Below are 14,053 nucleotides of genomic sequence, written 5' to 3'. Positions count from 1 at the left end.
TATTTGCAAGTGATTGAAAAATCTTGAACGAGAATTGTATCTGAAAATAATCTGATATTATAATGAAAATAATCAATGAAATAAATAATCAACGTGAATGTTTGGAGGTGTTTATAACAAAAAAATAAATTTTGGGCGGGACGAACTTTGCCGGGTCAGCTAGTCATTGGATAAACAGAAGAAAAGGGTAGTAATGGCTGTAATAGAATGTGGTTCTGGATTCTACCACGTTATCTCATCTAACCCGTTTAAAGGATACAAGTTCATACCGTTTTTTTTCAGGGCTTCGATTTGATGTATCAAAAGAGAAAAAAATACAGATTTTGAACAAATAAAAAACTCAATTCAAATGCAATTACTACACACAATTACAGTCCTATCTCAAGATCCCGTCCGTGCGCATAGGCCCAGACCCATCAACTTTTTTAATTTGAAATCGGATTGACAACAAAAGACATGTCAAAGTCATATTATATGGGTTTCGCAAAAAAATGCAGTACAAACCCTCCGTACTATAAATTAATGAAAAGTATATTATAAACATTATAATTGTATGGTTATGATTTTATTATTTTTCTACATATCCTATAGTTACAATTAGGTACCTATTATGTCAAATTCCTTTTGAAAATTCTATTCAATTTGAATGAGGAAAGTGTCACCCATATCTTGGTGACGGGGCGTCGAGAGTGTTAAAGTTTCTCACTGACCATCCGAATCCTACTTGCTTGTCACTTCTAATTACTATTTTTCCGATGACCGATCATTTCTTTCCAGACACCGCCAGTCGACAAACCAAGTCACAGGAAACTAGCACGATGACCAACGTCGGCACGGCCACGTCTTCGTCGGTGACACAGAACCACGTCGGTTCGCAGATCGGCCAGGATGAAGCGAATTCCAACAAGGGCACCGGTCAGCGGCCCGGTGAGGAAACCTCCAAATCCGAGGGAACGCAAGCCGGTGGCACACTGCAGCAGACGGAACGCTCAACAAAAACCACTTCAACCGGAACGGGTACGCGAACGAAGGATTTCAGCGATGACATGTCACGCGAGCAGCACGATATGCACCACAATATCATCAACAACAATCAGTCCGCCCGGCGGAACAAATCCAAGAGCACCGAGGATATGAATGTCGGTAAGTGCAGCCTTGGTAAAATTCGGTGCTGTCAGTCAGTGAGATTGACGTTTGGTTCGTTTCCAGCTGTAGACACATCAACAATGAAGCGCATGCTGAAACCGATGCCGAGTGCCGAAAGCCCCGTGACATCACCGGAAATGGGACGTCGACGTTACAATTACTATAACTCTGCAACCAACACGCCACACACGCATCAGCACAATATTCATAATGCACATATGTTAAACAATAACGGCACCATGACACGTAACACTAGTCAGAGTTCCCGTTTTTCCGGATCAAGGTGGGTAACCTTAAACATTGTGAGTTATCTGATAATTTTAATTCAATATTGTTTAGATCGTCACATGAAATCGGCCGCGGTCACCAGCATGGTTCTCGCGGATTGTACCTCGAGCTCGAAAGAGAACGTGGCTGCGTGGAAGGCTCGCCACCCTCGGACAACGTTATGTTCGACAACCAGTGCTACGCAACGACTCCCAGCTCAAGCAATGGAAACTCCGATCAGGATCAACCGCCGTACGGACGACAGGGAAGCGGTCGCCATTCACATCACCATCAGGTGAGTCCAATGACATTCACTTGCGCATCCGTATCGATTGCTCAACAGCCAGGAATGTGTTTCAGAATCCACCGAACGTGACGCCAACACCCGGATCGCCTACGTCGCGACTGCTGCTCGAGTATGAGATGCATCTGCGTAACACGCTGGCCAAGGGCATGGATGCCGAGTCGTACAGCTTGCATACGTTCGAAGCGCTCCTGTCGCAGAGCATGGAAAACCTGGAATTGGCCGAAAGCCTGCCGGGCTCCAACCAACGGAGCCCCTATCCTATTCGAAGAAGTAAGTAGCTTAGATGTGCGAATGAAAAAACATAGAAGATATTACGTCGATGATTAGTTTTGCAAGAATCGTTTCAAATGCTGAGCATTGGCCATCGAGTCGCCTGAGTTCATTGTCTGCTGGTGATATAATGGGATTATGTGTATCGATTTTTATTTACATTCTACATCAGTCCCTCACATAAACCTACTTCTGAATGAACGTTGTGAATAATGTGACAACACATAGCTCACTTTTGAAAGTATTATGCATTAACAGAAGGTGAATTGCCCTAGTAATTCTAATTTATGGGCTTCCCTTGTAATGTATCCACTCCATGTCAAACCGATGTAATAATTCTCTGATTTTCGTGAAAAGTGGTAGTTTGGACTTTTATCGCAAAAGACTAGACCCTTATTTTTATTTTTTTTAATAGGGTGCCTATTTCCATTTTTGGGTGGTCCTAAAAATCAACTTTTTCTCTCTTTTTTTTTTTCCAAAAATGACTTTTTTCAAAAATTCATTACTTTTGAACTACTCGACCGATTCAGATGACCAACAAATTGAATTAAAGCCAATTAGCTAGTCTTCCTTGGAAAAATACTACGCTTGCAAAAATTTGGATTTTGTTTTTGTAATTTTTTATTGTATTTGCTTTTTGCTGTTTACATGGCTTTGGACTAGAGGGCGCTATATTTTTTATACTTTTTTGAAAGCTTTACACAGTACATCCAAAAATCGGTGTAGCGTTATTTTTTTTTTGTTTTAGAGTTATGATGGCTGACCGATGGTTCGAAAAAACTATTCTTTCCCCATTAATCCACCATAAAAATTCATAACTTTTGAACTACGGGACCGATTCAGATGATTAACACATTAAATTAAAGCCATGTTTTCTTTAAAAAATATTAAACTTGCAAATAAAAACGAATTTTATTTTCGTAATTATGATTGTATTTGTTTTTTATAATTTACTCGGTTAATGATAAAGGGCGCTATGTTTTTCTTTTTTTTTTGAAAGCTGAGGTTTTGACATACGACTATGTCTTTGATTTCTATATAGGGGGGTCACTCTACGAATAATGTAACGATTTATTAGGAGTTTTCAAACGCATATTACTCAAAATGGTTATTGCGACATATGTTGTGTTATATATCATTAGACGGGAAATTTATTCTTTATTCACAGTTTTTTTTGCTTGAAACATGAACAGTGAATATAGTAAAAAAGGTAACAATTTGACGATTTAATTGGGTATGTCTTCTTTTGATTGCACTATCCACTCGCTTTAATGGTATTTTTGTGTACATTTTTGAACAGATTGCGGTTCCGAACTCTACCACGTTATATCATCTAACCCGTTTAAAGGATACAAGTACATACAGGAAACGGTTTTTCCAGGACATCCATTTGATGTATCAGAAGAGAAAAAAATACAGATTTTAAACGATTAAAAACTCAATTTAATTGCAATTACTACACCTATTCACAGTCCTATGTCAGGATCACGTCCGTGCCCTTAGGCTCAGACCCATTAACTTTTTTTACATGACGTATCCAGAAATCAGAGAGGTGTTTCCTTTCGTTTATGAGTAAACCAGCACATTCGCTTTAATTTTATTTGTCGATCGTCTGAATCGGTGTACACTCTGCCTAACTTTTATAAAGCCACCCTGATTCTATTTCGTTGCTACACAAACAGTTAGAATTTCAACAAGATTTATTCATACATTGTTGAATGCTTAGAATATACTATATTTAACGTAAATTTCGTTTAAAGGAGTTTGTTGACAGCATGCGACGAGAGTTGAGGTTGAAGTAGCTTCCCAGAAGCTCGAGCGAAAAAATGTTGTTCAACTAGGCACGAAACTGTACGCGGGCACTCCGACAAGGAAAACGTGGTTGTAAAACCTTCGGAAAACTGAAGAAATTCGATTTTGGTATATCCTGCTGCTACGATAGTTTTATTCAGACTGAGTGATCGATACAATGGATTCTATTTTTTTATAATTGTTATTTGCATATGTATGCGTGCAAACAGTGATAGGAAGTAGATTGACGCGAACTATTACGTTACGTTGATGGATTACGTTTTATAGCAAACAAATTTCCTACACTACAATTAATTCTACGACAAATTCATTTAGGATACAATTCATTTTAGGTATTTTATAATTTCAAATAAGGATAATAAATTTCTGCCCTCAACAGACCGGGCCGCGTTGAACCAATCGGGTTCAACTATTCTCGATGCTTCGATGTGCCATCCTCGACGACCTGGGTTTCATTGGCAGCTTGGTCTTCGTCGCTAGTACGGGTTTCCTCGTTGACGTCCTCCACCGTGTCGATTGGTAACACACTCACTTCTGTGATTGCTCGCTTGAAGAGACCACGACTGGTTCGCACAAGGACAACGCGTACCAATCCATCAGATCCGACGACAGCTTCGATGATCTTCCCAAGAGGCCATGTGAATGGAGGAAAGTTGGGCTGTTTGAGAAGAACGACGTCACCAGGTTTGATGTTCTTGGTAGCGCCCCTCCACTTCGAGCGCTGGTGTAAGCGGGTCAGATAGTCTCTGGACCAGCATTTCCAGAAGTTTTGAACAGCACGACGCATTTCCTGCAAACGAGACGTTTTGGTTATAGTGACGTTGGACTCATCGGGCTCGAGAATGGAAAACATCGGTTCCCCTATGAGAAAATGGCCGGGCGTCAATACGGAGAGGTCGTTGGGGTGGTCTGTAAGGGGAGTGAGAGGCCGGGAGTTGAGAATGCTTTCGATGTGAGTGGCAGCAGTTGTTAGCTCGTCTATCGTATATGTCGAATTTCCAAAAATCCGTCGAAAATGATGCTTGAAAGATTTAACCCCAGCCTCCCACAACCCCCCGAAGTGTGGTGACCGAGCTGGGATAAAGTTAAAGGTGATTCCAGAGTCGAGGCAGTATCTCTCCCATTTATCGGTTTGGAACTGCTGCCTGTAACGGTTTTGAAGTTCACGCATCTCGCGATCGGCCCCGACGAAAGCTGTTGCATTGTCGCACCGGAGCTCGATTAACCGTCCACGTCGAGCAACAAACCGTTTTATCGCGTTAATGCATGCGGCGGACGACAAGTCGGGGACGATTTCGACGTGAACCGCTTTCACCGACAGGCAAACGAACACGGCGACATACATCTTGACGCTAGCCCCTCTCCAATACAACGGACGAACGTTAAATGGCCCACAATAATCCAATCCCACCTTCGAAAACACTCGAGCAGGAGTAACTCGCACCGCTGGGAGTGGTGCCATTTTTTGTGTGCCAGGAGGAGGTGAGCAACGAAAGCAAGTAATACATGTTCTAACGATTCGACGCACTAATTGCCTCCCCCGTAAAGGCCAGAATCGTTGCCGTATCGTTGAAAGCAGTAGTGATGGCCCTGAGTGCGCAGTACGTAGATGCAATGATCGAGCAATTAACCAGCTCAAATGATGTTTTGCCGGGAGCAACAAGGGGAACTTTGTATCATATGGACCATCCATGTTTGCCAAACGACCATCCAGGCGAAGTAACCCATTGTCATCGAGGAAAATATTGAGATTCTTAAGAGGCGATTTAGAATCACTGACGACATCACGTTTGAAATCCTGATTTTTAGTAGTTAATTGATTTATTTCACTGGAAAAAGTAGTTACCTGTGCCAAGCGAATAAGTGATTTGAGAGCCCCTTCGATTTCTGCTGGAGTCAGTCTGCCAATGGTACGTTCCTTAGCCTCCCTTTGTATATTGTAAGAGAATCGCTTGCACCATGCGACTGTTCTCAAGAGTTTCCCCAGGTCGGAAAATTTGGAGATAATAGAATCATCGACCTCCAGGCAGCTTAATGCGACAATTTGGCGTGCTTCGGAATTTACTTCCGAGATCCGAGAGGGCGTAGAGTTAGGCAGTGCTTCAGGCCAGCAGGTAACCGGATGCTTGAGAAATGGTGGCCCATACCACCATAGGATATCTTCCCTTAATTGACTAGGGCGTATCCCACGTGAAATGCGATCAGCTGGGTTGTGTTCCGTTGGAACATGTCGCCATTCGGAACCCTTGGTGAGTCGTTACACCTCGGCGATACGGTTAGAGGTAAACACTTTCCAATTGGACGGCGGAGCACGAAGCCAATACAGCACTACTGTCGAATCTGTCCAAAAGGTAACTGGTCCCGAGAAGTCCGTCTCATTTCGTAATTTATTCACCAATTGACTTCCAACCACCGCTGCACAGAGCTCGAGACGTGGCACCGACAATCCGCGCAATGGGGCAACTCGAGCCTTGGTAACCAAAAGATGGCTGGTAAGATGCTCCTCTCCATCAGGACCAACGACATAAACACAGCAGCCATAGCCCTTTTCAGAGGCGTCACAAAAACAGTGGAGCTGGTAGTTGCGGTCTGGATTTGATAGAACACGACGAGGAATATCAAGCTGTTTGAGGAGGCCCAGCTCTTTTCGAAATTCCATCCACCACTCACTGTCTTTTGGAGAAAGTTCTTCGTCCCATGAGATGTTTTTGGCCCAAAGTTGTTGGACGAACATTCTAGCGCTAATCACTATTGAGCCAAGCAGACCTAGAGGGTTAAACAGTTGAGCAGTCTCAGACACAACAATGCGTTTGGTCACAATTCGCAAGTCTGCTAGTTGCGGGACCTTAAAGCCGAAACAATCGCTTTGTGGACTCCATAGAAGACCTAGAGCAGTCACCGTCGAACGACATAATTCCATCTGAGGCGCACTTTCCCACAGGTCAGTGGGGACGTGTCTTAGGACGGCTTGGTTATTGCTACTCCATTTTCTGAGCGAAAATCCTCCTAGATCGAGTAGCTCCCGTAGTTGGCGACAAATTTCGGTGGCTTCTTCGAGGCTGTCACTCCCAGCGAGAACATCGTCAACATAGAAACGACTCCTCACAATTTCCACAGCGAGCGGGTAGTTTTGTCCCTCATCTTCGGCGAGCTTGATGAGTACTCGAGCGGCTTGGTACGGTGAACACGCAAGTCCATAGGTCACCGTCTTCAGCTGGTACACTTGTAGTGGCAACGAGGGATCGCGTCGCCAGACGATCTTCAAATATCGCCGATCTTCTGGATGAACCCACATTTGGCGGAACATTTTTTCCGCATCCGCAGTGAAGACGTACTGCGGCATCCGGAAATTCAACACGGTGGATAGCAGTGGTGGCTGGACCGTGGAACCAGTGTGAAGGACGTCGTTGAGGGAAAGAGCACCGGTTCCCTTGCTGCTAGCATCGTAGACAATTCGAGTTTTTGTTGTACTGCTTTCCGGACGATGAACAGCATGGTGGGGAAGGAAATATTGTGGGCCCGCGTCGCGTGAACCAACTTCCATGTGCCCTAATCGTTCGTACTCGTCCATGAATTTTACGTAGGCGTCTTGCAGATCCTTGTCCCGAACAAACCGCTTCTCCATAAGCAGCAAACGTCGAACTGCTTGGTCGAAGGCGTCACCCAACAGGGGAGCCATCGATTCCCGGAAGGGCAAGCGAACAATGTATCGTCCCTCAGTATCGCGTGACACGGTTTGCAGAAAGTGGTTTTCGACATCCTGTTCAGCTGGGGTGAGAGACTTGCCAACATCAAAGTTCTCTACTTCCCACATCTTCTCGAGTTGAACGTTTAAATCAGCTTCAGTGGCCACATGGCATGCCACCGTCTTGACCATGTTTGTTGAATACTTGCCGCATACGACGTAACCAAGCAAAGTTTTCTGCAACTTGGATAATTATCAGCCAAAATCATTTGATGGGATTCTATCAGCATGAAGAAAAGTTCGGCCCCAACAATCAAATCCACTCCATGGCTAATATTGAACTTTGGGTCCGCCAATGGTAAATTTCGTGGAATGTTCCACCGCGAGATATCAACATGGCAACTAGGAAGACTCACAGTTAGTTTCGGGAGCACTAAACAATCTATATCCTGTACGAATTTTCCGAATCGAGAAGCGAGAGCAACCTGCACACTATAACGTACACTGACTGTTGCTTGACCAATTCCGCTTACGGGTATATTGATGCGAGTGCGTTTCAATCCCAACTTCTGACATAATGACTCCGATATGAAGTTGGATTGCGACCCACTGTCGAGCAAGGCTCTGGCATAGTGGCCAATACCATTGGCGTCCTGTACTCGTACTAACGCAGTGGATAAAAACACCATTGTTTCTCGAGGTTTGGCTATCGGATTGGGCAATATCGTGCTATCGTAAGAGCAAGAAGGAAGTGGTTCATTAGATTCAGACGGATAAACCGACGACGAGAGAGAGGGGCTATTAACGGCGCGCGAATGCGGAAACGATACAACTACCGACGACGACCCATTTGCCTGTGGTGAGTTATGTGAGTGCACCACCGATGGTGCTACCGATCTCGGAAACAAGTTTCCCGCATGTGGGACGATGTTATCTGCTGAACCAACTGCTATGCAAGTAGTGGATGTAGAAGCCTCTTCGTCTACTACGCTCGGAACGGATGTAACGGGAGGAAGGTGTAGTAAGCTGTGGTGTCTCTTTGCACAGGTCCGACACAAGCTACTGCGACAGTCTTTAGCCAAATGACCTCCACGCAGACAGTTAATGCAAAGTTGATGCTTCTTGACAAAGTCCAATCGAGTTTTCGGAGATAGATTCAAAAATGACTCACACTGAGAGATTGCGTGAGGCTGTTTACAGTTGGGACACTTTACCACACGCTCAGAAACAACGTGAGAGGAAGATTTGCCACGGTTGGGCTTGATGGAACTTGTCACTGGTTGACTTAAGTTTGGCTTACACATCTGAAGTGTGCGTGACCGTTTCAAAATGAAGCTCAACAGGTCTTTATACTGTGGGACGGCATTTTCGTCACACTGTCCTTCCCATTCCATCAACGATTTATCGTCGAGCAAACTACTCAATCGCTCCACTACGAATGAATTCCAATGCGCTTCGGGCGCTTCCAATTTGTCTAAAATGCTCACATGTCGATTAAACTCATCAGCCAACTCGGCGAGGGCTGAAGCTGATTCCCTTTTTACATTGGGAACCTTCAAAATCGCTGACATATGCTGCTTCACGAGAAAATTTCTGTTTTCATACCGGTCACAGATCGTTTTCCATACGACGGGGTAATTATCTGCAGTGATCGCCAAAGATGCTTTCAGCTCAAAGTATAAATTTTGAAACTCCTGACGAGTCTCCGAGAACCCGTCCTCCTGATCCTCTAACGCTTCAATATCATCCTCCGTGTCCTCGAATTTATCCCACAAATGATCTAACCTTTCAATACGAATCGGTACTTGATTAACTTGAGTAGCCTCGAACGTTTCATTGAACTTCTGGATAAGTAAAGCAGACCCAAGTAAGTTCTCCCATTTACGATGCAGATTTTTCAGTTGAACAGACTTCCGAATACATAATTTTTTGTTCGAACTCATCTTCATATAGTGTAGATTGAGAGTACCCACCAATTTCGATGCCTCACTTACGAAGTCCACGTGGTGATCGTAACCTCAACTTACGAAACAGGTTCAGATCCAGCGAACCTTCCGGAGTTTTTCTTCCTGGTGACTTGCAGAGCACGTGCGACGAGAGATTTGGAGCAGCCTATCGGCCAACGAGAGTGACGAGATCCAACGTGCGATTTCACCGACGGCTGAAGATCCGGAACGATATGCTTTTTCGAACGACGGGTGGGAATTCCTCCCGGGTTTCGGCACCATATGTTGACAGCATGCGACGAGAGTTGAGGTTGAAGTAGCTTCCCAGAAGCTCGAGCGAAAAAATGTTGTTCAACTAGGCACGAAACTGTACGCGGGCACTCCGACAAGGAAAACGTGGTTGTAAAACCTTCGGAAAACTGAAGAAATTCGATTTTGGTATATCCTGCTGCTACGATAGTTTTATTCAGACTGAGTGATCGATACAATGGATTCTATTTTTTTATAATTGTTATTTGCATATGTATGCGTGCAAACAGTGATAGGAAGTAGATTGACGCGAACTATTACGTTACGTTGATGGATTACGTTTTATAGCAAACAAATTTCCTACACTACAATTAATTCTACGACAAATTCATTTAGGATACAATTCATTTTAGGTATTTTATAATTTCAAATTAGGATAATAAATTTCTGCCCTCAACAGAGTTGTTTGTTTATTTATTGTGCTTAAATATGATAATTTCACCTGTCTAGTTTCTATAAGACCACTTCAAAATTCATAAGTATTATCAATGAAAAATTCAAAACGATCGGCTGATTTACATGTCAATCATTGTTAACCTTGCCATTTCGACTAATAACCTGGAAAATTCGTGTTGGAATACTATTTACCAAATTCTGCTGAACGGATTTCTCGATATTTTCCCATGTTTCCGGAGTTGCGACCTTGAGCTCTTCAATCGTGGTGTAACATTTTCCCTAAGTGTTGATTCTGCGTACAAGGATCCGCCTAAGATTTTCAACAGGATTCGAGTCTGGAGAGCAAGCCGGCCAGTCCAAAAAAATTAAGTTTTTGGTCCTTTCCCCATCGCTTACTTTCCTTGCTGGTATGAATAGTAGCATTATTTTGCTGGAATGTGAATTTTTTTGTGACGATATCCACACAAAAACGGTAGGAAAGAGGATTCCAGAACATGTGTGTAATCTTTGAATTATGTGAAAGCTATCTTGAGCTTTCCGGTTGCACAGAATCCCGCCCAAACCATGCACGAGCCTCCACCAAAATTCCTGGTTGCAAAATACTGTTCCTCCTTCCGCAAATCACGCCAGTAATCGTTGAAACCATCAGGACCATAAAAAATGAACTAATTTTCGTCAGTGAAGATAACCTATACATTGAAGAACTTTTCATTATGGTATATAGCAAATTGTATTCTTTTGGAAACATTCTTTGTCACAACATACCATGTCCCACAGTCGGTTCATGTGAACTTTGACAAAACTCAGTCGTCTTCCGATGTGAGATGGTGTAAGATGAGGAGATTTAGCCTTTTAAACCCTCTTTATGTGAGGATTTTTCACCAAAACTTGACGAATTGTCACCCGAGTAACATTTAAATTGAAATATTGCTTAATTTGCATATACGATTTTGAGGTATTCGAATCTGTTCTAGCTATTTCCCGCTTATCCCGGTCAGAGAGCTTCGATTTACGTGGAGCTCTCTTCTACTTACCGTATCCATGAGATTTCGTCAAATAATTGAGCACTACTTGATGGGATTGTCCAATCCGACGAGAAATTTCTCTGACATTTTCTTGGTGAAATGCATCGATTTATCTTTCTCATATCTCCGTTTTCCCTTTAGCATTTTCCTGATTTATTGATCAAAACAACTAAAACAACTGAAAAATGTAACTGGTCTTGTAGAAACTTGACACTTGAAAAATACAAAATCTATGGTTTACGCTAAGCGCTTGCACACACATTTGAAAATCATGCAGTGTATGGTAGTCACCAATTTCAATACAATAGAATATAAGTTGAAGCATTGTTTGTTTACAAAGGCGCGAAACAGCCAGTTCAAAACATGGTCTTATAGAAGTTGGACAGAGTGTAAAGATGCAATTTCGACGCATTTCACACTAGCAAGCACGGCGAGCATTTGGCTCCCGGTACAATTAATGAACTCATCGCGCTCAAACCGCCGTCAACAACCAACCGAGTCGAGTTATCTCACATATCTCGTGTGATCATGTTGACCGAAGCTACATACAAGCTCACTATCGCTGACACAAGCACTGCGTATCACGTCCCCTCAACTAAACTGAGCAAAAAACACTTCGCGCACCCGGAATTGAAATTGAAAGACACACACACATGGGAGACACAATTAGCTGCACACGAACACGCTCAAACCCGACGAACTATATTTTCTAATTCACATAACCACTACATGCGCATTAGGGTGCCAATGAAAATGGTCATCTCGAATTTCAAAAAGTTACCCCATAAAAAATGTTCAGCCCCTCGAGAAAACACACTATGCCAAATGTCAACTCAATCGGACTTAAGGCCAAATGCCAATTGTCTTAAAATTGCATGAAACGTCGAGATCTAGTGTCAATTCAAAAAAAAAAAATTCAAAAATTGACACACTGGGACTTTTTCGGAATAACTGTAAATCTCGACGTGCCATGCAATTTCAATACATTTCGCATCAATTTTTTTTAAACCCCGATTTCCAGTGATCTTTTGGTTTTCAAAAACTCAAATTTTATCGTTTGTGACACTAGTAAATGAAGTCCGAATGAGCTAATATTTTGCATAGGGTATATAGACCCCGATTTCCTTTACTCCACTCTTGGGTGTTTTTTTTTGATTTTCAAAAAACTCAAACTTTGATCGCTTTGCGCCACTCTCTCTCTTAAGTCCGATTGAGCTGAAATTTGACATATGGTGTTTTTTCGAGGTGGTGAACATTTTGTATAGGGTAACTGTTTGAAATTTTAGGGTCGATTTTCCCCATACATTCATTGGCACCCTAATGCGCATATTACATGACCAAATACAACGCGCAAAGCTATTTTTCTACCATCAATTTTAATTCAATTTAATTGTTTCATGTCGCTGAATTCCGCTAAATTTTACTTCCTTGGGATAGGAAGAACAGAATTATCTGTAAACACACACACTTTTCGACTTGGAAAGGGCCTGGCCGGGTAAAGGAGTAAAAAGTGGCCCAAAACCAGATCACCAGCTGTATGGAAAATATTGTATAGGGTTCTAAATAAAACATTTTGGCGGTAGTACCATATATTTGAGTCCTTTTATAGTACACCATAGGATCTATGGTGAAAAATGCACCTTTTCGTTTTCTTCACGCCATTCTCAATAGCCTTGAGACAAAAATATGGAAAAAATACTGAAAGTACATTTTACTAAGGTGTATCGATCGATATTTTCAAACAATTTCTTCATGAAAAAATCAAATCTAAAAGAAAAAATTTTAATTAATTTTAAATTAAATTTTAATTTTTCTTTATTCTGAGATTCAGTACTACTCTAGTTTGTATTCAAATTTCTTCCTACGTCTATTTTAGGCATATGTGATTTTTTTTAGAATTTTTAGAGTGTTTTTCGCGGTATAAAAAAAAATTATATATATTTTCAGGCATTTCGGAATTTTGAAAAAAAATATTACTTTGAGAGCCACTTTTGCTCTAATTTTTATCTAAATGCATTCATATGTGTTGTTTTTATCACATGTTACGTAATTCTTTGTAGAAGTTCTAAGAGGATTGTGCGAAAAAAAATATTTTTTGGCCTTTGGGCATTTTTTATTTATTTTGAATTTAGAGACCCAGTACTGCTCTGATATTTATTTAAATTTTGTTTTTCATATGTCTAAATTTTTTCGGTATATTTAGAGCATTGCGCTGTACAAAGATTTTTTTTACATTGGATTTAGATAGTTTACCAAATTCATAGGAGTCAGCAGTACGATAGAGCTCTGTGAGAAAAAACAAAATCCTTGTTGAAAAATAATTCGGATTAATGAGAAGAACCTTTGAAAAAATCCAAATTATTATAATTTTTTTATTTTAATCTTACAATTGAAAACCACGAAAACAATAAAATAATCGATTTTAAGAAAATAAAAATAATAATGCAGACAATGAAGAAAATTATGTTTGTGTCTCTTAAAAAATCATCATCAATATTGCATCACATGTAGAAAAAAAATACACATACGAACGCATTTAAATAAAAAATAGAGTAGAAATGGGTTATATTTTTTTCAAAATTTCGAAATGCCAGAAAATATACAGGGTTTTCCATTTCGGGCTTCCGAAAGTATACAGCCCTGCGCTGACAACCGTTTGACATAGCTGTCAACCAAAGCGTCATATCGTTAGTTGAATGTCTGCCATTTTACAATATGGATCGTTTTAGCATCGCACAACGTGTTAATTTTGTTAAATTATACTATAAAAATGATGAAAAACCGGCAAATGTTTTTCGAGCATTACGGACGGATTTTGGTCGTCATGGACGGCCTACAGAGCACACAATTGCAAATGTAGTGCGTAAATTCGAACAAACTGGATCCGTAG

At 41.5% G+C, this 14,053-nt stretch overlaps 1 protein-coding gene across 1 annotated transcript in view; it reads left to right on the top strand.

Annotated features, from left to right (window-relative positions):
• The window catches only part of LOC129769558 (protein still life, isoform SIF type 1), a 371,458-nt gene that overhangs the window by 28,629 nt on the left and 328,776 nt on the right, over window positions 1-14,053 (top strand). The window contains exons 6-9 of the mRNA XM_055771901.1: window positions 778-1,143; window positions 1,210-1,429; window positions 1,486-1,708; window positions 1,774-1,990. Coding sequence (XP_055627876.1) covers window positions 778-1,143; window positions 1,210-1,429; window positions 1,486-1,708; window positions 1,774-1,990 — 1,026 coding nt within the window. The remainder of the gene's footprint in view (window positions 1-777; window positions 1,144-1,209; window positions 1,430-1,485; window positions 1,709-1,773; window positions 1,991-14,053) is intronic.

This window comes from Toxorhynchites rutilus, chromosome 2 (genome assembly GCF_029784135.1).
Source record: "Toxorhynchites rutilus septentrionalis strain SRP chromosome 2, ASM2978413v1, whole genome shotgun sequence".
In the NCBI taxonomy this organism is placed as follows: domain Eukaryota; kingdom Metazoa; phylum Arthropoda; class Insecta; order Diptera; family Culicidae; genus Toxorhynchites; species Toxorhynchites rutilus.
The sequence above is the reverse complement of the archived record's forward strand: the minus strand, read 5'-3'. Positions and strand labels throughout refer to the sequence as shown.